This window comes from Microtus oregoni, unplaced genomic scaffold (genome assembly GCF_018167655.1).
Source record: "Microtus oregoni isolate MIOR12 unplaced genomic scaffold, Mior012 000026F_ref0000081, whole genome shotgun sequence".
In the NCBI taxonomy this organism is placed as follows: Eukaryota; Metazoa; Chordata; class Mammalia; order Rodentia; family Cricetidae; genus Microtus; species Microtus oregoni.
In genome coordinates, this window is record NW_024543085.1 from 33,765,458 (window position 1) to 33,790,084 (window position 24,627).

At 40.3% G+C, this 24,627-nt stretch overlaps 1 protein-coding gene across 4 annotated transcripts in view; it reads left to right on the forward strand.

Moving 5' to 3' along the window:
- The first annotated feature begins 4,090 nt into the window (after positions 1 to 4,090).
- Ubn2 (ubinuclein 2) overlaps positions 4,091 to 24,627 on the forward strand; it is a 64,168-nt gene continuing 43,631 nt past the window's right edge. For 3 of the 4 annotated variants that reach the window (XM_041675785.1, XM_041675787.1, XM_041675788.1), the window contains exons 1-4: positions 4,091 to 4,839; positions 11,145 to 11,237; positions 18,259 to 18,360; positions 22,840 to 22,977. In XM_041675785.1, coding sequence (XP_041531719.1) covers positions 4,411 to 4,839; positions 11,145 to 11,237; positions 18,259 to 18,360; positions 22,840 to 22,977 — 762 coding nt within the window. In that variant the 5' untranslated portion in view covers positions 4,091 to 4,410. The remainder of the gene's footprint in view (positions 4,840 to 11,144; positions 11,238 to 18,258; positions 18,361 to 22,839; positions 22,978 to 24,627) is intronic. The other variant, XM_041675786.1, reaches the window with a different exon arrangement.

Here is a 24,627-nt window from a genome sequence, read left to right on the forward strand (position 1 = left end):
GCAAACCACAATAGAATTAAGGAGAAAACATCAGCACACACCACACCAGGTTTTATTTAGAACTTAACAGTACAACTGCTAAGACCAGGGTGTGGGGCATGAGGGTATGCATGGCTCCATGAAAGGCAAATCCTGGGCTCATTCATGGGACAGACAGTCTAATTTTACATGATCACAATTAAGCAGAGAGAATGTTGTTTGTTGACAAAACACTCAGAATTCTCTATTGAGTTTCGGGGGGGGGGGGACCTTCTATGTTTTTAGGAAAAGGATGTCATCAATATAATACATAATTATATATTTGAATATAAAGTCATGATGTTATTCAAGATACAATAAAATACTCTCAAAGAGTATGTGTTATTAGAAAAAGGAATAGAAGCCAGGCATAGTGGTGCATCCCTTGAATCCCAGTGGGTTTCTGTGAATTAGAAGCTAATCTGGTCTGCATAGTGAGTTCCAGGACACCCAGAACTACATAGTGAGACCCTGGAGAAAGAAGGGGTGAGGGAGGAAAAGAGGGAGCAAGAGGAAGAGGGGAGAAATAGGAAAGTGAAAAGATATAGAAATGTGCATAGTTGTGGAAGTTTAATACTTTTTCCCCCCACTGTAGCATGAATTCTAACTGGTCTTAATAATAAAAACCTGGAGTGAGATATTAGGGGGTGAAAGCTGAAAGGTAAGAGAAGCAGAGAGACCTTTTACCTTTCCCGAATCCTCAGACCAGAAGGGCGATCCTGTCCTCAGGCTGCTTCCTTAGAGTGCACACTGCAACCATCTCCACAAAACCTCGGACTGCACTTAGCTCCTGTCTCCTCCTCCCTAGTGCTGGGATTAAAGGTATGGCCACCATTGCCTGGCCTCTAGTGGTTTAGCTCTTCACTCTCTGATCTTCAGGGAAGCTTTATTTGTTAAAACACAAAATATCACATTTTCCAAGACAGGTTTTCTCTGTGTACCTCTGGCAATCCTGGAACACATTTTGTAAATCAGAGTGGCCTCGAACTCAGAGATCTTACTGCCTCTGCCTCCCAAATTCTGAGATTGAAGGTGTGACTACTTGGTGAAGCTTAATACTTTCAAAATTCCTAAGATAGCTGGATGTGAAGGGACATATAATAACTGACTAACTTGAGATGAATTGGAAAGGTCAGGAGTTCAGGGACAGTGTTAGCTATATGACTTTGAAAGCAAAACACCTGAAACTTCACTAGAATGGTTTCAATAAGTCCTTTTATACAGTCAATAAGCCCTTTACATATGACCTTAAAATGTAAAGTTAATGGCATAACTCAGTTAATGCAAATCTTAGGGAAAGAGTATTAATTGCCTTCTGATGTAGGAAAAGAAAAATGGATTTTTTTTTTTTTTTTTGGATTTTCGAGACAGGGTTTTTCTGTAGTTTTTTGTGCCTGTCCTGGAACTAGCTCTTGTAGACAAGGCTGGCCTCGAACTCACAGAGATCTGCCTGCCTCTGCCTCCCAAGTGCTGGGATTAAAGGCATGCGCCACCACCGCCCGGCAGAAAAATGGATCTTATATTAAGGTTTGAAAACCAGCCAGGCATACTGTTGCACACCTTTAATTCCCAACACTAGGGGGGGCAAAGGCAGAAGGGTCTCTAAGTTCAAGGCCAGCCTGGTTTACATAGTGAGACCTTGTTTCAAAGAGAAAAACAAAATAAGAACAACTTCTTTATCCAGCACTGGTGGATATGGTGGGTGTGGCACATATACTTTTTGACAAATAAGCTAATAAATCAAAAACTTGTTCTTGGGGCTGGGTAGAGGTGGCACACGCCTTTAATTCCAGCGCTGAGGAGGCACAGGCAAGGGGATCTCTGGGAGTTTGAGGCCAATCTGACCTATAGAGCTAGTTCCAGGACAGCCAGGGTTACACAGAAAAATCCTGTCTTGAAAAACCAAACCAACCAAACAAAAAAAAACTTGTTCTTGGTGATGTTACAATCTAAACTATTACTATAGAACATTTAGAATGAAAAGGTGCAGAACACTGTTATGCTAGATATATGTAGCAAACCAGTTTTATATAATTATTACTCTGTGTAAGAAAGTATCTTCAATACTAGAAATTAGCATGTAGATAATTCTAGGTCAACAAGATGACTCATTAGATACAGGCACTTGCTATGCGAGTCTGGCCACCTGCAAGGAGAGAACAGGCTCCACAAATCGTCCTTTGACCTCCATCACTGTTTCTATTCTGTGCCTCACAGGAAGGCACACTGCACGTCAGCTGTGTGGATGTGGACATTGGGTTACAAAGAACTAACTTTCTGCTTTGATTTTTGAGACAGTCAACTTTGACTGTCCTGGGACTTGTTCTGTAGATCAGGCTGGCCTCAAACTCACAGAGATCTGCCTGCCTCTGCCTCCTGAGTGCTGGTTTTAGTGTTTATGTCAAGGCTTAGAATCTATTTCTTACTGTGGACCAGGAAAGCACCCAGCAGATGATAAAGTTGGATGAACAGTATACACACAGAAGAGCTGGCTCAAGGACAGACTGACCCAAAGCTCTGGGATAAATTGTAGCTACTGAACACAGGTATAGAGTTCACTTTGCAGCTCAATTGGAGCTGGAATATAGAGTGATACAACAAAAAGTGTTTCGGAAACATTAATTGCCCTATTGTAAGACTGGCAGAAATAGAGTCTGGGGACAGAAAGGTCATTTAAGTGCCTCAGTCCAAAAGAAGAGATCTCAATCAAAATTGGGGGTGGTGGCGGAAGGAATGTTGTAGGTAAAGCATGGTGTCAAGGAATTAATACAGCATTTTAGAGCTAGAAGAGATTGTTTCTTTTTTCCTTTTTTTCTTCCTCCTCCTTTTCAGACAAAGTCTCCCAGCTCTGGCTGGCGTGGAACTCACTAAGTCCACTAGGCTGGCCTTGTATCATAGAGATCCACCTGAGTCTGGAGTGCCACACACTTTTAAGCATTTGGGAGGCAGAGGCAGGTGAATCTCAGTGAGTTCGAGGCCAGCCTGGTCTACAGAGTGAGTTCCAGGACAGCCAGGACTGTTACACAGAGAAACCCTGCCAGCAAAAACCAAAAAGAGGTGCTAGTTGGGCTGGAGCTGGTTATGTAGACTGTGTTGAAGTCGCACAGCCTGCCTCTTCCTGTGCCTCCACGCCTGTATTGAACGAGGAGGAACTTTTGGGGTGAACATTCCATCATCAAATGGCGCATCTTTGGAAAGGAACAGAATTCTGAGTCAATACCAGCCTGTTAAAAAAATGATGTCACTTTGACTCAGCTCCTCAACATCTAATACAGCTAAGGCAATTAACAAGCTTGGGTTTCCTTGAGGATGTGGAAAACAAGTCTTCAAATTCACTTTCTACTGAATAGATTAAAACGGTCAGTAATTCTCATCCTTTAAAATCCGAATCACAATTCGGTTCCCATGGGCATAACAGCGAAGCCTAATCAGCGCTCCTTCTCACTCAGAAATGAGCCTCAAAGTCGTCATCCACCTCCCCCCGAGAACGAGTCTCCTAAAATAACAACAAACCCTGCTAAGACGTTCAAGTCTTCACGAACTGTTCGTTTGCCAGTTCAATTTCCCAACCGCTGCGCGTCACCGAGAGTCTCCCCGCCGTGCGCAAAGCGGCTGGGGAGAAGTGTAGGCGGCGGCGGTGTGGGAGGCAGCGTGGCGCCCGCGGGTGGGGTCTGGGGCGAGTCTAGTCTTTGCCTTTCTACCCTGGACACCTCCGGCGACTGGGCACCGGGCGGGCAGGATCCGCGGCTAGGCCGCGAGTCCCTCACCCTTTCCAGGGTCCACCCGGAGTCCTCGGCTGACAACCCTGCTTCCCGGGGCCGAGAGCCAAAGGCCGTCGACGAGCGGGACGCGGCGCCATGTCTGGGTCGTTCCCAGGCACATCGAAACGCTCACCCTGAGGGATCCGCGAGCGCGCCTCGGTTTCCGGGCGAACAGAGGAAATCACTCCGGGAACCCCAAACCCCTCCTTCGGAGCCAAAGCAGAAATAGCGTCTCCGTTGCTACGGAGACAGGGCCACATGTGACGTCACTTCCGCCGAGCTGTCCGCACTCCAGACTGTTGGGAGGAAAAGAGGAAAACTGAGCAACAGCCACGACTGTGGACGCGAGCGTCTCCGGTGTGCGCATGCGCCCGCTCAGCGGCCTGCTTCTATTTATGTGGGGGACCCAACATGGCGGCTGCGGCGACCCTGGCGATGGCGGTGGAGCTCATCAGCACGTAGTAGCGGGGACAGGGACCCGGTTCGCACTCACGGTGGCGTCCGCGGAGGCGGCTGAGGGTGCTGGAGGGAAGAAAAGCGACGGAGAGCGGAAGGAAAGGCGGGCAGGCACGCCGTGCGGGGTCGAGGCGAGAGCCGGCTCGAGCGAGCGCCGAGGGCCAGAACAGTGGGGATGGCGGAGCCGCGCAGAGTCGCGTTCATTAGCCTGTCACCGGTGAGGCGGCGCGAGGCCGACTTCGCGGGCGCCGAGCGCGAGCCCCCCCGCCTGGAGCCGCCGCAGCCGTACCGCGAGCCGGCCCGGGCGGAGTCGGCCCCCCGCGCTGACGCGCAGCACCCGGCGCGCGACAAGCCTCTCCCCCAGCGCGAGGTCAGCCGCGCCGAGCCGCCCATGGCGCTGCAGCGCGAGCCCCCGCGGCCCGAGCCGCCGCCGCCGCCGCTGTCCCTGCAGACCGCCCCGCCGCGGGACTCGGCTGCCCGGGCGGAGCCGCCGCCGCGACCGCCGAAGGAGACGGTTCGCCTGGAGCTGGTGCTCAAGGACCCCACGGACGAAACCTGCGTGGAGTTCAGCTACCCGGAGCTGCTGCTGTGCGGAGAACAACGGGTACAGAGGGTCCCTCCCTCCCGGCCGCCCCACAGCCCGGGTGCCTCCGGACCGGCCGCCTGCCCGGGCTGCTCTGCACTTCGCTCACCCCGGGGGTGGGGTGGCGGGGGCCGGGCGGCTAGACGGGGCGGGAGCTGTGCGGCTCGGCCCACCTGGGTGGCCGAGGCTGCCCCTTCCACACCGCGCCGAGCCGGTTTTCCTCTGCACCTTTCGAAACCTCAGCTTTTTTTTTTTCCTCCTTTTCCTTTCTGTTCCCCACACCAAATCCCGAGGCCCCGCGAGCCGGGCGGCTAGCTTCTTGTGGCACTCCATCTGTCGTTCCGGTAGAAGGGAAGCGAAAAAACCTTGGGGGACACGCCCCCCGGTCTGAAGCGGAGAGATTGTGTGACCCCTTCTCGGCTCATCCTCATCCTTCCTCAACCCAGCTGTACCGGGCGCCAGGGCTGCAGAGATGGGCTCGTGGCCGGGTGGTTTATTTTCCTTGATTGAAGGGGATTTAAGAGAATTTAAACATTTTCAGAAACTAAAGATTCCACCTTAGGAATGAAAAAGTGGATTCGTTAATGTGGTTGCACTCGTGTTGGTAAATATTGTTAGCTTTGTGTGTGTGTTGAGTTTGTTCATATTGTCTTTGAATGGAAAGGTCTCCTGTCTTACTCGGTGGCTGTCTAATCATATTATTTGAGTGTTATTATTAGTTCGAATCGGGGTTATTTGTCCGGTGTGGTCTTTTGGAGAATGATGGGAAAAACGTTGGCTTTGAATTTATATAAAAAAGAAAAACAGGAAAATACATAGGTATGCCTTTGAGGAAAGCGCTGAACAATGGGGATTAGGACAGCGGTTTGCCGGTGACTGTAATTTTTATTGTTGTGGGTTGGTGATCTTTAGGAGGGAGGAGGTGGGAAAGAGACAGAGGCAGACAGACATACAATTGTCCTCTAGTTTAGCGACTATGCTCTTTATTAGGCTGGGCTTCCTAGCAGGTCTAATGGACTCCATAATTCATTAGTATCTTTCATCAACTATCTTTGTTATTGCAATGAAGGACTCTTAATCAAAAGTCTCACGTTGAAAAAATATCATTAGCCTGTGTTCATTTTGTATCATAATCCTTTGATGGCTAGTTATAAGTATTGTTGTGGAGCCATCATTACTAAATGTTTTCAGACAAAATGAAATTTGGGGGGTAGTGACCATTTTGATCACTTTCACGTAACATTTTGTTCTGTAGACTCCATTCAGAGCTCTGTTTTGTTTTTGTTTTTGTTTTTAAGAGACAGGGTTTCTCTGTAGCTTTGGAGCCTGTCCTGGAACTGGCTCTTGTAGTCCAGGCTGGCCTCGAACTCACAGAGATCCGCCTGCCTCTGCCTCCCAAGTGCTGGGATTAAAGGAGTGCGCTACCACTGCCCGACCAGAGCTCTTTAAAAAAAAAAAAGTCATTTTTTAGTCTTAATTTGAAGCATTTTTCAAAGAAATTATATTTGACTTGTTAGTATAAGGGGTTTGGTTTTTATAATTTTCTAAGTTACAGATTCAAAACATTTTGTAGATGGGCTTGATAGTTTGTGACCTCAGCACTCTGGAGGCTGGGGTTAGAAGGATGGAGAGTTCAGGGCCACATTAGTGAGACCCTGACTCAAAAGACCAGAACTGGGTGACAAAATGGCTCAGCAGGTAAAGGCACTTGCTGCCAAGCCTGAAGACCTGAGTTCCATCCCCAGGACCCCCATGGTGGAAGGAGAGAACCATTATCCTCTGCAGGGTGTACATATACACACACAAATAAGTGTAACAAAACGGCAGGACAAAAACCATCTTTAGGTAAAAATACTTAATGCTAGTTAGTGTTTTGTCAGTGGGCAAACACTGTAGAAAGTAGTTCACTTAACCTGGGTGGGATTTCTTGTTTGCTTGCTTTAGTTTTGCTTGCTTGAGACAGGGTTTCTCTGTGTAGCAGTTTTATCCAGGAAATCACTCTGTAGATGAGGCTGGACTACCACTTTCGATCCATCTGACTTTACCTCCCCAGTTCTGGGATCAAAGGTGTTGGGTACCACGCCCAGCTAACCTAGGTGTTTTAACCACCTATATAGTTAGCTATACGGTACTTAACCATTTAACCTGCTATTTAGTTAGACTCTGTGGTATTTATCATTGTGTATGTGATCTTTCCCCGAACCTGAAAGCATGGTACATGGCTATACTTTCATGTTTTAAGAGACAGATAAATTGGTCTTAATTTTTGTGTTTGTTTCATATATATTATCAATTTAGGGATTTAGTGATCCAGATTTCTCATTATATATTCAAGCATATATCTTTTGTAATTCCACAAAAGAATTTATCCTGGTGTTTGTTTTTTGTTTTGTTGGGTTTTTTCTTTTTTTTAATTTTATTTTTTATTTTTATTTTTTGTTGTTGGTCTTTTGAGAGGGTGTCTGTATATCCCTGGCTGCCCTGGAACTTGCTCTGTAGACCAGGTTGTTACTCTGTTTCAGGTTGTTACTCTTTTGTTTTTTAATGCTGTATACTTTTGTAGCAGGAGTTTGCTACTGTTTCCTATGATTAGTCTTACTTGATATATTTATTACCTACTAATGTATAAATAACACCTTTGTAAATGAATTGTGATGGCTCCATAAAGGGAAATCCTAGAAGAGTGACCAGTTGGAATGCAAAAGAGCATTAGAATGTCTAGAAAGTGGGAAGCCCCAAATTTCCTCCTCTAGGAAGTCTTTCACTTTTATTTTTCCAATGCTGAGAATCACGCCAAGGGTCAGTGATATGCTAGATCATTGACAGGACTCCAAGTCTACCTCGGTCTTTGTTTTGAGACAAGATAATTTTAAGTTGCTCAAGCTGGCCTTGACTTCATGATCTTGCTGTTTTAGCTTTCTGAGTAGCTGGGATTACTGGTCTGTACCACCAGGCCTGACGCAGATTAATTTTATTTTTGGAGTTATAATCTTTCCAAAATAATTTTAATTTTGAATTACTGGAAGTGAATAATGTACCTGTAGTAGGCTAAGCAGAATTAGAAGAAAAAGTCTCCAGATTTTTTAAATAGCTGTATGTTTGTGAACAAGATTTGTTAACTGAAAGTTGGTAGCTGTGGACTGTTGAAAATGTTCTGTGTAAATACCATCTGTACTGGGGTGCATTTAAATAAGCCCCTTCAGACCTGCTAAATTAAGAGTGCAATCCCAATTAGTGGAAATACAGTTGGAGTTTTTCTGTATTTATGAGGAAAAGCATATTTTGGCTAACTCTAAAAAGCAAAATCACCTTGCATATTAGGTCAGCCCTTTTCCTTGCTCTCTTTGTGGTATTATGCTATAATTATGGTAGTTTAGGTGGTTCTGAGAAATTGGAATCATTCCTATCCTGAAAGATTAGTTTGTTCGCCATTGCTGGAGAAAGTGCATTGTGGAGTAAGTTTTGGACTTTATAAATACATAAGAGAAAAAAGCTCAGTTCTTAGCAAACCAAGAATCAGATAACCTGAGCACCTATTTGAGAACATAATGAGTTAAATATTTCCTATGAAGAGAAAAACAAGCGATAATGATGGTGATGTAACTGTACTGTTACAGACTTCTGTGCTATTCGGTTGCTTGTCACTTGCATATGTTGGATAAGACCTTTGAAAGATTTGAACATGCTACTGAGATCAAAGGAGAAAACCATTGCATTGATTTTACTCATAGATAGCTGATAGTTTGAAATTTGTTTCACCTGGCGGGGGTGGGGTGGGGTGGGGTGGGGGATTGTACTTAAGGTCTCACTGTGTAGGCCAGGTTTGCCTCAAACTTCTGTCAGACTTCTTGTCTCAGCTTCCTGAGTGCTTGGATTGCAGGCATTAAAGGTAAAGGAGAAGTGAGTTTATTTTAATTTTATAGACCACATGTAAACAAGAGATAGATTTCAATGCCTGTGTAAAATAACACAAAATATTTTAGATTAAACTGGGCATGGTATACTCATGATACTGAGGCAGGATTATGAGTTTTGAGGTCTAGACTGTAGTGAAATCCTGTCTTGAAAAAAATTCTAGAATAACATTTAAAGGTGAGATAGAGAAATGGCTGAAGGTTTAAGGAAACTAGCTGCTCTTCCAAAGGACACAGGTTCAATTCTCAGCACTCACATGGCAGTTCACAACTGTAACTCCATTCTGGGGATTTGTCATCCTCACACATATGCAGGCAAAACCCCAATGTACATAAAAAAATAAAAATCTTTTTTTAAAAAAAGTGATTCTTAGTAAAAATTTGTGTTTGTATTTGCATATATAAAATAAGTCAGCAAGTGAAAGGCTCTGAGTTCAATAAAACTGTCATAAAATCCTGATCATACTAATAATAAGGATCTAGTATTTGAACTACTCAGTGGTGGGAGGGGATAGTTTATGACAACAGATACTGACTGCTTGCATTAGTGCCAGGGGACTGCTGTGCCCCCAATGTAGCAGTTTTACTCCTTACCAGTCTCACTTTGCTAGTTTGTTTTCAATTGGTTTTTTTTAATATTTTTTATTCATAATGCCAATTAGGAGAAGATATTCTCTAAATATTTATTATTACATTTAGAAATTCTAAAATCAACTCCTTAAAATCTAAGGAGTTCCCCCCTCTTTATTTTGATACGCTGGGAAGGATGAAACCTCTCTTTATCCATGTTTCCCTGTCTTGTTTTAGGCTGATTATGTGTATTGGTCTTTCTATCTAGGATGAAACACCTTAGTACTAAATTCAGGTCTTTGTCTTGGTTGTAATATACTTTTAATTATTTGAAGCTGCTTCATCAGGTTAAAAAAATGAATCCTCAGGACTTTAATCCAAGGAGGCAGAGGCAGGAGGATCTCTGTGAGTTCAAGGCCAATCTGGTCAACAAAGTGAGTTTGAGAACAGCCAGGCCTTACACACAAAGAAACCCTGTCTTTAAAAAACAAAACAAACAAAAACCCCTGTTAAAATTTACTTTGAGAGGGGTATGGTTGTACATAGTTTAGTCGCACAAGAGAGAGAATCAGAAGGATCTCTGAGTTCGAGGCTAGCCTGATCTAACTAAGTTCCAGGTCATTCCAGGCTTCATAGTAAGACCCTGTCACCAAAAACAAAACAAAATAAAACAAAAATCAAAAGAAGCAAACAACAAAACCAAATTTACTTTCAAAGTAAATTTTCTGAAATTGGATAAAAATTGTATTTCTTTAAAAGTAGCTCTGCCTTTTAAAAAAATTATATATATATATACATATATATATATATATGTATATATATATATATATATAAAACATAACTGCTGTAACAGCACTTCAGGTCAGAGCAAGCCTGGCAACCTGAGTTCAATCCCCAGAATCCACAGAAAGGTACAAGGAGAGAATCAACTACACAAAGTTGCCCTGTGACCTCCACGTGTGTGCACTTCCCCACCCCCTCCATCATGCAGCACATAATAATAATAATAATAATAATACATTAAAATTTTTTTGAAAACATAGTAAAGTCAAGAAAGGATACAGTTTTATCTGTTTTGGCGAGTGGCTGGTGAATATAGGATCCTTGCTCATAGTGTGTGAGTGTGTCTGTGTTTTAAAGTGTATTTTAGAATGGCGTTTTATTCTACACTGTTAGTAGGAAGCCATGGTCAGCTATTGCATTTTTTTTTTTTTTTAGCTTTGTCTTTTCCTTGAATGGGTATCCATTGACAGGAGACAGGCAATATAAGAAGTTATTGATTCTAAGTCTCAGCAGAAAGCCAGGGCCCCTTGCAGATACTTAAGTAATAACTTGTAAGCATATGATGAATCTTGATTCTCTAATAATTTGGATACCTTTTTAGGGCTATCCATGGCTGAATCAGTTAGCTCTTGGGGATAATATCAAAATAAAATTCATATTTTCATTTTTACCTGTGTTGGACTAGGGAGAGATTGCTTTATTTGGGATGGGATGATCATGTGGTTATTTTGCAAGTGGAGTCAGTTTTGATGTTGGAATTCTTACTGTACAGTGTGTGTAAGTCTATCAACTGCAGATACTTTCCTTCTGTGAGCTATCATTTTAAAAAAAAAGATTGCTTTTAATACTTTTAACCTATTTATGTTCATTGAAATTTAAAGCTAGATTCCAGTCTGGAAAATAATACAATGGATGTAGTTATAGAATATATAGTACTGAATATCTATTTGATATGCTACTTATTTATACTGAACTGTAGTTGATATGTGATTAGTATATGGCAGTCTAGTTGAAGTAGTTGTAATACTTCTGTTTCTTTCCCCATTTCCTTTGAATCAGAAGAAGCTTGTTCATGCAGAAGACCCATTTGATGATGAGCATAAGGAGAGGCAAGAAGTGGAAATGTTGGCTAAGAAGTTTGAAATGAAATATGTGAGTATAGTGTTCACCTCAGTCATTTTACCCTATTGGCCTGATTTCTTTTTGCAGTTTGTTGGGAGGGCCTATAAATAGCAACTGCTTACTTATCTTGATCTCACAAATTGAAGCTGAATGAATGGTTTTGACAGCCAGACAGATTTACTGGTGTGACTGATGGTGTTAGTAGGCTGCATTCATTATAGCCCTTCTAGAATCTAGGCAGTTTGCTTAACAAATCTCACAATAAAAGGCGATAATGTAAGAAATATTTACTGTATCTCACAGACGAACAAAGGAGGCTTTAAGCCCACAGTTATGTGACTGAGGTCCATGGTCTCACATGGTCAGGAACAGGCAGCACATCCAGCTCTGCTGCAGCTCTAACCCTGTTCCGCTCCTCCTCGGTGGGGAACTATTCTCTTGGTGTAGCAGTTCATCACCCTTCCTCCCTTTTAAGAGAATCACTATGAAACTTTTTTGTGTTATATTTACCTTAAGTCATGTATATCCTGTTTATATGCAACAACACATTAGTTCTTATTTTAATAGAAAATATATAAATATTATAAAAATAAAAAAATAATTATATTGATTGATTTAAATAATTGTATACATTCTGTTGAGTGATTTCACAACACAATCAATTGTGAAATACTTTTCAACAGTCCCCTTGGGTATGATAGTGGAAGTAGATATTGTAAAAACCTGCAATCATTTTAAGAAGTATATCACTCATTGGTGAGCCATAACTCCTGAGAAGTTAGGGTACTTGGGGAGCTTCCCCAGGTCTGTTTTTCCTCCATTTTTCTTATACATGGTCCCTAGGACTCAGCTTGATAAAGTTTTGGGAAAAGTTTGGGCAAAGTTTTGAAGATCATTACAGAATGAATTCTACTCATAAAACACAGATTCCGGTGAATTTAGTATAGAGTAACACTGGTCTGCAACTAGACTGGATGTGGTGGCTCTCTGTGAGTTCAAGCTGGTCTACATCACAAGCTCCAGGACATTCGGAGCTACATAGAGAGACTCTGTCTTTCAAAACAGAACAAAAGGGGCCTGGAGAGATGGTTCAGAGGTTAAGAGCATTGCCTGCTCTTCCAAAGGTCCTGAGTTCAATTCCCAGCAACCACATGGTGGCTCACAATCATCTGTAATGATGTCTGGTCCCCTCTTCTGGCCTGCAGGCATACACACAGAAAGAATATTGTATACATAATAAATAATAAATATTAAAAAAAAGAACAAAAATGAAACAACAAAAATACAGTAGTGTGGGAAATTCTGTCTCCATGGATTCAACCAACTAAAGATCGGATATATAGTTAAAAAATAAAAAAGGAAGAAAGAAATGTATTTTACATGTGAAGACTTTTTTCTTAGTTTTATTCCTTAAACAATACAGGTTCATAACTATATGCCATTCGCATTATATTGGATATTATATAAATATCTAGAGCTAAAGTATACAGCAGGATAAAAGTGGGTTATATATAAATACTACATCTTATATAGGATATTTGAACATCTGAAGATTTTGTTAGGGGTCCTGGAACCAAACCATGTTGTAAAGGGTTGAATGTATATTAAAATCATAAAATGACCTTTTAAAAACAACTTTGAGGATCAAGGTAGCCATCTCCTCCTCCCATTGGTTTTTCGAGACAAAGTTTCTCTTTGTAGCCCTGACTGTCTTGCCACTGCTCTGTAGACCAGGCTGGCTTCAAATGCAGAGATTGACTTGCCTCAGCCTCTCAAGTGCTGGGATTAAAGGTGTGCAGTCTTAAGGGAAACTAAATCATGCTGAAACAGTAAATGTTTAATTCTGATCATTTACTCTGTTGAACCATTTTTATTGTATGGCCTTTTTGAGCTAAATAAATTTTCAACATCTTTTATTCCCAGCAGACCTATTGTGAAACAACAGTTTTAGGACATGTGTAAGATCTTGCACCTATAAGTGATTGTTATCAAAGTGTGTGTTAGTGTTTCTGTACTGTTGACTGTTTCTACTGATTTAAAAACTGTATGCCTGGGCTGGAGAGATGGCTCAGTGGTTAAGAGCACACTGGCTGCTCTTCCAAAGGTCCTGAGTTCAATTCCCAGCAACCACATGGTGGCTCACAACCATCTATAAGGAGATCTGGCGCCCTCCTCTGGCATGCGGGCATACATGGAATGTTGTATATATAATAACTAAATAAATCTTTAAAAAAAAACTGTATGCCTTTTTATTGGAAGGTTGAAATCAGCATGGATATAAAAAGGTGCAATTGTAGAGGGCTTTGGTACAAGTTGAGAAACTATAATTATAAACAGGGTGTTTTCTTCTGGTTGTAAAACTTGAAACTTATGAATTAATGTCCTGCTTGCTCTGTCTGCCATAAGTGATCAGTGAATGTCACTTATTGTTACAATGGCAGTGGGGGTCCAGTGCTAGGAATGTCTTGTTTGTGTTTCAGCTTACTAATGTTGTAATCGCACATTGGCCTGAGATACTGATTATCAGGTTAAGTCAGTACTAGTGACTCAGTAATAGCCTGAGTCATTGTGGAGTGCTTGGACAAGGAGCTTTAAAGAGGGCTCTTCATTTGTGATGGAGCAAAATGGAAGTTTTGTTGTGTAACAACCCTAGCTGTCCTGGAACTGGATTTGTAGAGCAGGCTGGCCTTGGACTGACAGAGATCCACCTGCTTCTGTCTCTGAATACTGGGATTAAAGTCCTGTGCCCCCCATCCCTGACTCAAAATGGAAGATTTTAAGAATTTATTTCCATACAAATCTGATTTTTATAAGGTCACCTTGATGTGTAAATTGCGCCGTATAAAAGGATTTAGAAAATTATGGAGTGAGGCTGATTGTATTGCAGGAATAGTCTCCTGAAAAAGAGAATGACTCACAATAGGTATGTGTAGAAGAGAGGACACATTGCCAGTCTGTCATGAGTTCCTTTAGGTAATATTTTAATGTTTTAAATTCACAGTGTATATGCTCCTTTTGGGCATCTGTTGAATATGTTGTTCCAAGACAGACATGATGCTACATGCCTGTAATCTTAGTATTTGAATGCTGAGGTAGGGAAAACAAGTTTTAAGAACAACCTAGGCTACATGGCAAGTTCCAGCTATGGGACTGGAATTAGAGATGTGTGTAAATTGCCTTGTGGGTGATAGAATCAAACCTCTGCAAGAGCAATAAGTGCTCTTAACTGCTGAACCATCTCTACAGCTACCTGTTTTTAAATTTAAAATATGTATTTTTTGCAGTGTGTGTTTGGGCACACACATGCGCATCACGTGTGGATGTCAGAGGAAAACTATCTTTTTTCTCTTTCTATGTAGGTCTTGGGGATCAAGCTTTGTTTTCTGGTTTGGCAGCAAATGCCTTTACCACTGAGCCATCACTATTGGCCCTCAGAAGTTTAATGAATATTCTTAATGCTGTTTCTGTGGATAACCCGAGTTGTAAATAAGATTTAACAAATTGCTTTTCTTATTCTCTGTATTTACAGTCTTTTGCCATATTGGTTTTTCAATGATCAATAGCATTGAATGGTTATGCCATAGTTGATAAGATTTATAGCTATGCCATTTGATGCTGTTATAGATAGAATTTTTGGTGAGATTACAAATTAATATTATAGTCAAGGCTTTAGTTAATTCTTTTTGATAACTTCTTTAAGATTCACATTTAAAATGAAAAGAATTGACACCTTTTTAATAGCACTACGATTCTGCTCCGTTGAGCACTAACAACAATCATTTTTAGTTGGAATAAGCTGATAACCTTGATATACATGCTCCTAAATTAATTACCAATAAGATGTTTGTTCTTTTGTATTTGCTCATCACATACAGACTGTGCTGTTTGTTTTTTTCTGTTTGTTTGTTTGGTTTTGGTTTTTCTGTTTGTTTTTCAGGACAGGGTTTCTTTGTAGCTTTTGGAGCCTGTCCTGCAACTAGCTCTGTAGACCAGGCTGGCCTCAGACTCAAAGAGATCCACCTGCCTCTGCCTCACGAGGACTGGAATTAAAGGCGTGCATCACCACTGCCCGGCTTGATTTAATTTCTTCAGGCAAATTGTTGTCACATAGTTGTACTTTCTTCCCCTGCTCTGAAAGTATTCTTTGAGCAGAAAAGAGTGGTTATGATTTTAATTAGTGTCCTAGAGAAAATTTTCAAACTCAGACTGAGCTGTGAGAGGCAGCAGGATGATTCATTGAGGAGTAAGAGGCCATATACAGTGAAAGCCTGAGGAAAGATGAGCACGTGCGCTTAGGACAGGAATTTCAATGGACCAAAAAGCTCATGTCAGAAAATTATAAAAGAAAGGTAGGTAGGCAGTCACAGTTAACATGCAGAAAGCCTTTTGTCTTGTAATAAGGCTGTTTCTGAGGCAGGAGATTATAGAAAGTGGTATTTTTTAAATAGTCATTAGATGTGGTAATGGTAAACTTAATGGAAATGAGACAAACCAAGGAATTGAATACATTTGGGTCAAAACAATGGCCAGCTTTTTAGACCGGACAGAATGAGAAGGAAGATGGAGGTGTGACTCAACTTTTAAACAAAGTCTCTCAAGAGAGACTTGAAGTAGAAATACTAATTCTTGAAACAGAAATAATCTTGGTTTTACTCCAACTCTGGCAAAAATTAAAAAATTAAAATGGAGAGATTGAGAAGGAAGGTAGAGAAAAAGAAAATAAAAGAACAATGACAGACTTTGAGGTCAAAATTATTAAAGTATCATTTAACTACAGCTTAACAGTTTTAGTTGTTTCAGCGTCAGTATATATGCCCAACAGCATTTAGTTAGAATTACCTTTGGAAGTTATCCTGAAGGGAGTGCACTGCCTTAGAGGCATTGCTCATTATTCCAATGTAGCCCTTTTCTCCCTCAAGCACCATTTTTTTTTTGCATTTAGTTTTTATTAAAGATACATTGCATTAAATGTATCAATCTTGGGTCTGGGTTGATAGCTCAGAGGTTAAGAGCACTGACTGCTCTTCCAGAGGTCCTCAAGTTTCCAACAACCACATGGTGGTTCACAGCCATCTATAATGAAGTATAGTGCCCTCTTCTGGTGTGTAGGCATGTAGGTAGAACACTATATAAATAAATTTTTAAAAAATGTATCAATCTTTAAACATTTAATTTCCATTGAAGTCCACACTGTGAGAACATATTCCTTTCATCCTTGCTGTAAAGCCCACTGTGGCTTAGAAGGAACATGTGTAGGCCCTTGTCAACAGTTTCATCTTCCTCTTCTTCCTTTTCGTGCATTCCTTTCCTCTATCCCTGACTACAAAGAGAAACAGGATGGGGAGATGTTGCAGGGATGCTTAAAAATCATAGTTGGATTTAAATCTGTAAATGTGAATATCCAAAATGAGACTTGGAAACAGCACTTACATACTTTTGTTCATGGTACCAGAGGAAGCCTGCTTCCTGTTGAAAGTACTTATCCCAAGCTTATATGGAACTTTGAGTTCAAGTAAAATTTTGTATTGAGGTATAATGAACTCTTTATGCTGTGATGAGCCGGGGTTGAAGTAAAGTATAACTTGAATAATGCCATCTCCAAGAATTGGTTTGTTTTGGTTTAGAAATATTTCATTTAAATATAATTATAGGTTCACAAGTTTCAAGTACAGTAGAAGAAACTCTTATGCTCATCACCCAACTAGATACTCACATAACTGCCATCGTCAAAGCTGGAGAATAGATCTTGGCACAGCATACTTGAGAATAGGCTAGACAACAGATCTTGATCTGAATTACCAGTTCCTATACATGCTTGTTTTTCATATTCCTGTATGTACTTATGTGTATAATTATATAACATTTAGGTATAACTTTAAGAGTAATTTTTGGGAACTGGAGAGTTGGCTCAGTGGCTAAGAGCATGTAAGTGCTCTTGCAGAGCATCTGAATTTGGTTCCCAGCATCCGCATCAGGGAGCTCACAACTCTGTAATACCAGTTCCAGAGGATCTAATGCCCTCTTCTGGCTTCTGAGGGCACTTGCACATGCATACATACATACATACATGTATACACATACACACACACATTCACACACAGGCAAACATACATAAAAACAAAAAAGAAGTCTTAAAAAATAAAAAAAAGAGGGCTGGAGAGACATGGCTTAGTGGTTAGTTAAGATCCCTTGTTGATCTTACAGAGAATGCAGGTTAGGTTCTTATCTTAGCACACATAATTAACTCCAGTTTCAGGAAATCCAGTGTTCTCTTCGATTTCTGCAGGAAACCAAGCATGAACTTGTGCACATACGTATAAGCAGGCAAGACAGTCATGCATGTAAGATAAAACATTATTTTTAAAGAATTAGTTTTTATTTAGTGTCTGCACATGAACCACCTTCACAAGCAGGTGGCAAGCAGAGGTCAGAGGATAACTCTGAGAATGAGTTCTCTCCTTGGGCTTATCTAGATTAGCTGTTTTTCTTTACTTTTTTTGGATACAGGGTTGCTCTATCTGTCTTAGAACTCACTATATAGACCAGGCTGCCTTGAACTCACAGAGATCCACCTGAATCTGCCTCCCAAATATGTGGATTAAAGGCGTGTGCCTCTGTGCCCAGCAAGAGTGACTGGTTTTTAATATATTCTTTGGCTTTCGTAATCATGATGACTTTGAAGAACACTGATCACTTATTTTGTAGCCTCATGACTGAAAAGGGGTTACAGGTTTTTGAAAGGAAGACTACAGAGTTGGAAGGTAATTTTCACTGTGTCAAAGATAGATGCCATCTATTTGTTTTACCATTGTTAGTGCTGACTGTGTGGTTGAGGAAGTGGATTTCCCATCATATAACCACTTTGTCTGGCTTGTACTCCAAGGAAGCAGTCACTAAGTACAATATGCATGCGAGGTGTGGGGAGACCCTGTTGCCTACAGAAGGTTTCTCTACTAAAATTAATGTGAATTCTTCTACTAGGTCTTTTCTTAAATTTATGGAAAGAGTACAGGTATTGAATAAATCTGATGTATCTATTTCTTCTTTGCAGGGTGGGAAAGCCCGTAAACACCGGAAGGATCGGCTACAAGATTTAATTGATATAGGCTTTGGCTATGATGAAACAGATCCATTTATTGATAACTCAGAGGCTGTGAGTAGTATATCTTTAATATAGCCGTAAGCTCTTGGCAGTAGAAGTCAAGACAAAGTAACTTAAAATATTTCAACATATTTTTATTTGTGCCTTTTAAAGCTGTTTTTATAGCTTGAAGTTTTTTTTAAAAAAAGTACTATAGATTTACATTTTTTAATGTTGACTTGTTCATGGTAAGTTGTTACTATATTGCTATCATAGGCCAGGTTTTGGCAAACTATCTCTAAAGGACCATGTGGTAAATATTTTAGACTGTGGCCATCTGGTATCTGTTACAGCTATTTTCCTACTGTGGCATGTGAACAGTCATAGAGACTGTATAAGTGAATTAATGTGGCAGTGTTAAAAGTAAACTTTACTGATAGACTGTGAAATTTAAACTCATGTAATTTTCATGCATCATAAAATACTTAATCTGATGTTTTTCCTACCACTTAAAAAACGCAGAATTCATTTCTGGCAGTTGGGATAACAAAACTGTTAGGCTGAGCTAGGCCAGCAAGTTCTGATTTGCCAATAAAGTAGTAGACCATTACATGTAGCTTTCTGTGTTTTCAGGTCCTGTGAGAATCTTTGAGACTAATAGTTGCTTATTTTCAGGTGCATAGTTAGCATTAATTCCTGGAGAAATCATTGTTCCTTGCCCAAACTGAGAAATAATTTTTGTTTGGTTGGTTGCTTTGGTTTTTCTAGTTTGGGTTTCTCTGTATAGTCCTGGCTGTCCTGTAATTCACAGAGATTCACCTGCCTCTGCCTCCTGAGTGCTGGGATTAAAAGCGTACACCACTGTCACCCAGCAAGAAGTAAAGTTTTAAAAAGGATAAAAGCATAGTGTTGTACACTGCAGTCCCAGCGTGGTAAAGTAGACACAGAGAAATCAGAAGCTCAAGATTATTCTTGAGTACATAGCAAATTGAGGGCATTCTGGGACCTGTTTGATATATGGGACCCTGTTTTTGAACACGAGCACACTGCTGGGCAGTGGTGGCACACACCTTTAATTCCCACGTTCAGGGGGCAGAGGCAAGCAGATCTCTGAGTTCAAGGCCAATCTGGTCTACAGAGTGAGTTCCAGGATAGCCAAGCCAGGGCTACAAAGAGAAACACTAACTTAAAAAAAAAAAAGAAAGAAAAGAAAAGCTAAACAAAAACCGTGAGCACAAATGCACACATTGTCAATAGACACACATGAGTACATCACTGACACAAGTACCTGCACTTTCTCACGCATAAGCACAGTCACTAATACACATATAAGTACATATATGGGAAAAGGAATAGAGTTCTAACCAAATGCTGAAAATAGTTACATTAAGTTTAGTCAAGGATGGAAAATATTGATATGCTTTTAACTTTTAAAAATTTTTATTATTTATGTGTGTGTATGTGCTCAAGGAGATCAGTGAGGTGTGAGCTTTTTGAAACTGGAGTTCTAGAAAGTTATGAGCTGCCTGATGTGGGTGTCATGGATTGAATTTGGGTTTTTTCTAAGAACAATATGTGTTTTTAACCACTGAGCCATTTCTCCAGCCCCCTGATATGCTTGTCCTAACTACGATTTATTGAATTAGCATTTCTGGATATAAGACTTAAACAGGAAATTTTTTGTTATTGTGATTTCTTTGGTTTTATTTTTCTAGCTTTTAAAAGAATTATTTATGGAGATGTCTCAGTTGAAAAAGGGCCTCCCATGCAAGCATGAGAACTTGAATCTGGATCTCCAGCACCCACATAAAAGCTAGCCACTGCAGTGCACAGCACTGGGTAGGCAAATTCAGGGACTCACCAATCAGCCAGTCTGAACAAATTAGTGAGTTCCAGGTTCAGTGAGAGACCCTGTCTTAAAAAAATGAGGAAGAGAGACTGAAGAAGATCCCTCCGGCCTCCATACACTCATGCACAGGCGAGTGCACCCTCGTACACACATATACAACATACAGTACATAAACAAATCAGTTATGCTTATAACTCAGCAATAAAGCACAAGATCATTATGAAGTACAAGATAAATTTTCCCCAAATGTCATCCATCAGAAAGTAAATAGGAAATTTCTTTTGCAGTCAAGAAATTCTGTATCTAATAAACATTCAACATGTATATCTTTGTAAAAAAAAATAATATGTATTTTAAATATTCTTTATTGCAATTCAACATTTTTATGGTATTTATACATTAGCGCATAGGTATGCTGATTTTAATGTGTACTTATTTAACTGATTTTAATTAATGTAATTTTAATTCTCAGGGATATGTGTTTGCCGGTAGTGGTAGTTGATTGTCTTCGGTTGCATTCATCTACTTAAATGTATATTTAGGTATTTTATAGAGTTTAAATATATGGTTGAGGCAGATTGCTAGCTATAGAATTTGTTAGTAATGGGCACATACTGAATTTCTTTTTTGGGAGGTATATTTTGAAATGATGTATAAAATGGGAGCCAGGTAGTCTTTTTGGCAGATCCCTAGAAGACAGACTTAGTTTGTTATTGTTGCATATCTTACTACAATGGTGGTATCTTAAGCTACAGCCTTTATCACCAGTATGTTTTGATCAAATTTTGTAACTTTGGCTCTAGCATCTATTTTCTCTTATAAAAAGAAGATGAATTTAGGACACCATATAAGAATTATTATTACTCTGTCTTGTAGCACATGAATTAAGGCTTGTCATGTTGGTAAGGTCTATGTTCTTCCATTTTTATCTGGATATTAGATTACTCTAATGCCTAGGATTATGATATCCTCTAGTGTAGCAGGAGGCCGCTTGTTGGTTCCCAGCCACTCAGCCCCGAAATAAAAACACAGAAACTGTATTATTTAAATCACTGTTTGGCCCATTAGCTCTAGCTTCTTATTGGCTAACTCTTACATATTAATTTAACCCATCTCCATTAATCTCTGTATCGCCACGTGACATTGGCTTACGAGCCAAGTTTCACACGTCTGAGTCTGGCAGGGGCTCCATGGTGTCTCTCTGGCTCCACCCTTCTTCCTCCCAGCAGTTAGCTAAGTTCTGCCTTGCTATAGGACCAAAACAGTTTCTTTATCATTAACGATAATCACAGCACACAGAGGGGATTCCCACATGACTCTAGGATTATGATAACTTGTGCAGTGTGCGGTGATTACTTGGGGTATTCAGAAAATACTAGTTAAAATTTCATGATTCGCAAATTAGTATAGGTTTCACATGGTGATATAGTCAGTACTTGGTTGCATAGATCGTAACTGACAGTTTAAACTGGTAAGAGTGATTGGAATGATTGTGAACATGATGCACACTGTACATCATGTTCACTTGTGGTATCTTAGCAAGTCATATTAGCAGTGTCCTTTAGAGTAGAGAGGTGTTGCCTTTACTAAAACTGTAAGCAATTGGTAAATTAAGACTGGGATTTTCTGTCTAGAATATTGACTGTTATTTGGAACTCAGAGTGGAAGTCCTAGGTTCTAGGTTTATATAATAAATTCCTAATTTGACATTTGATTAAGAAAACATACTTTAGTGTCACCCAGTTTTCTGTACAAATTTCAAGGCCAACCTGGTGTACAGAGTAAGTTCCAGGACTGCCCCCCCCTCCTTGAAAAAACAAACAAAGCTGGGCGGAAGTAGCATAAACCTTTAATCCCAGTACTCAGGAGGCAGAGGCAGGCAGATCTCTATGAGTTCGAGACCAGCCTGGTCTACGAGAGCTAGTTCCAGGACAGGTCCAAATCTACAGAGAAACCCCATCTGGAAAAGCCAAAAACAAACAATTTTTTTTTTTTTAGTTTTTTCAAGATGGAGTTTCTTCGTGTAAGAAAAATTAAAAACCTCCTTCTAGCTATTTTGAAATACAAAGATCATTGACAAGTATCTCCTTCATTCCTTTCTGCCCTCATCCCAAACCTCTACTCTCTAACATTGTACTCTGTACCTTTTTGAACTGAACATATTTAGAGTCCATATACAAAGGATAGTGTGTGATACTGATCTCTCTGTGCTGGTTCATTTCTTTACATATTGCAAGTGGCAGTATTTTCTGGCCTTATTCTTTAAGACAGGGTCTTGCTCTCTAGCTCTAGTTGTCCTGGAACTCACTAGATAAACCTGGCTGACCTTGAACTCGGAGAATCCATCTACCTCCACCTCCCTAGTGGTGGGATTAAAGGCATATGCCACCATGCCCAGCTCTGACTTTCTTTTACAATGCCAAATAATGTTTTGTTGTATAAATATACCACATTTTAATATTCATTTACTGATGGACACTTAGGTTGCTTGGTGTTTTAGCTTTTGCAAATGATGCTGCTGTAAGCACAGAAGCGTCACATTTTTTTTGGCATACTGATTTCATGTCTTTTGGGAGTGTGCCCAGTAGTGGGATTGCTGCATTTGCAGTTAGTATTTAAGGAAATTGTCAGTAAATGCTATTCTTTGACATGTTTTTATAATTATAGACAAGAGAATATATTTGAAACTTTTTTTGCTCTAGTATGACGAATTAGTCCCTGCTTCTCTAACAACAAAATATGGAGGCTTCTATATCAACACTGGCACTCTTCAGTTTCGCCAAACGTCAGATACTGAAGAAGATGATATTACAGATAACCAAAAGCACAAGCCACCCAAGGTGAGTTTGACATCTCATCAGTAAGGAGAACATAGAATTAATATTATATACTTTTTGTTTTATTTTGTTTATATTTTTGCTATGCTAAAATTTGAGCCTGGGAGTTCTTATATGCTAAATAAGCATTATTCTTCTAAGTTACACCACCAGACCAGGATATTTTTTGATTATTCCTTTTTCATTACTATTATATGTGTATATATGATGAGTATGTGTGAGTATGGGCAGATGTATGCCATACTTTTGAGAATTGGATTTCTCCTTCCACCGTGAGCTCTAGGGATTATACTCAAGCCGTCAGGTTTTTTTTTTTTTTTTGGTTTTTTTTTTTTAATTTATTTATTATTTATTTTATTTTGTATACAATATTCTGTCTGTATGCCTGAAGGCCAGAAGAGGGCGCCAGACCTCTTTACAGATGGTTGTGAGCCACCATGTGGTTGCTGGGAATTGAACTCAGGACCTTTGGAAGAGCAGGCAATGCTCTTTAACCACTGAGCCATCTCTCCAGCCCCCAAGCCGTCAGGTTTGCATGGCGAGCAGTTTTACCTGTTGAACCATTTTGTTGGCCCCAAAAAGATCCCCCTTCCTCTTTTTATCCCTGACTGTCTTGGAACTCACTGTATAAATCAAGATTGTAGCACGAATAATAAAAACCAGAAACAGATATTGGGGTTCAATCTGAAGATCAGCAAAGCAAAGGAGCCAAACCACTAGACACTAGAGAGCTCTTAACCTCTATGAAATCTTCAGACTGGAAGAGAGTGAGTTCCCGTCCCATCCATCCTTATACTCCTCTCTAGTGCTAGGAGTAAAAGGCTTGCAACACCACCTCTATGACTAACTAGTGTGACTGCTCGGATTAGAGGTGTGCCACTGCCTGGACTGTATGGCTGACTAGTGTGGCTGTTTTGCATTCTAGTCTTCAGGCAAGCCCTATTTATTAAACTACAAATGAAATATCATTACACAGCTGGCCTTAAACTAACAGAGATTACCTGCTTCTCTGCCTTATGAGTGCTGGAATTAAAGGTATGTACCACCACACTTGGCCTCAGGTTAGATATTTTGAATATTATTTGTGCCACAACTGTGGACATAAGGAAAAGTAAAATATTATTGTTTAATTATATGTTTAAAATTATGTTGGTGAGGGCAGGGGCTATGGCTTAATGGTAGAGTGCTTACTTCCTATGTACAAGGCCCTGGAATTGATCACTACACTATTTAAAAACAGACACACACAGTCTTTAATTGCAGCATTTGAGAAGCAGAGGCAGGGGGATCTTAGTGAGTTCAAGGTCAGCCTGGTCTACATAGCCAGACAGTGCTATAGTGAGACCTTGCCTCCATAACTTAAGACAACAAAACAGGCAAACAAACAAGAAAGTAGGATTTTTCTATAGAAGAACCTTTCATAGCCTTTAACTTCCCTCAGATTTAACTTGTAATGACTTCTTTTGTTGTACTATAGCTGAGAAATGAATATTGTTCATACGTGTTTCCTGCTGTGGGGTCAGAGACTTTATTTGTACCAGAATAATTAAAATTCTTATTTAAACTGTAAACTCTTAAGGCCCCAGTGAGCTGAATCAAAGTCACAGTTGAGAGACTGGTGATATGGCTCAACTCATCTCCCCAAATTTGGAT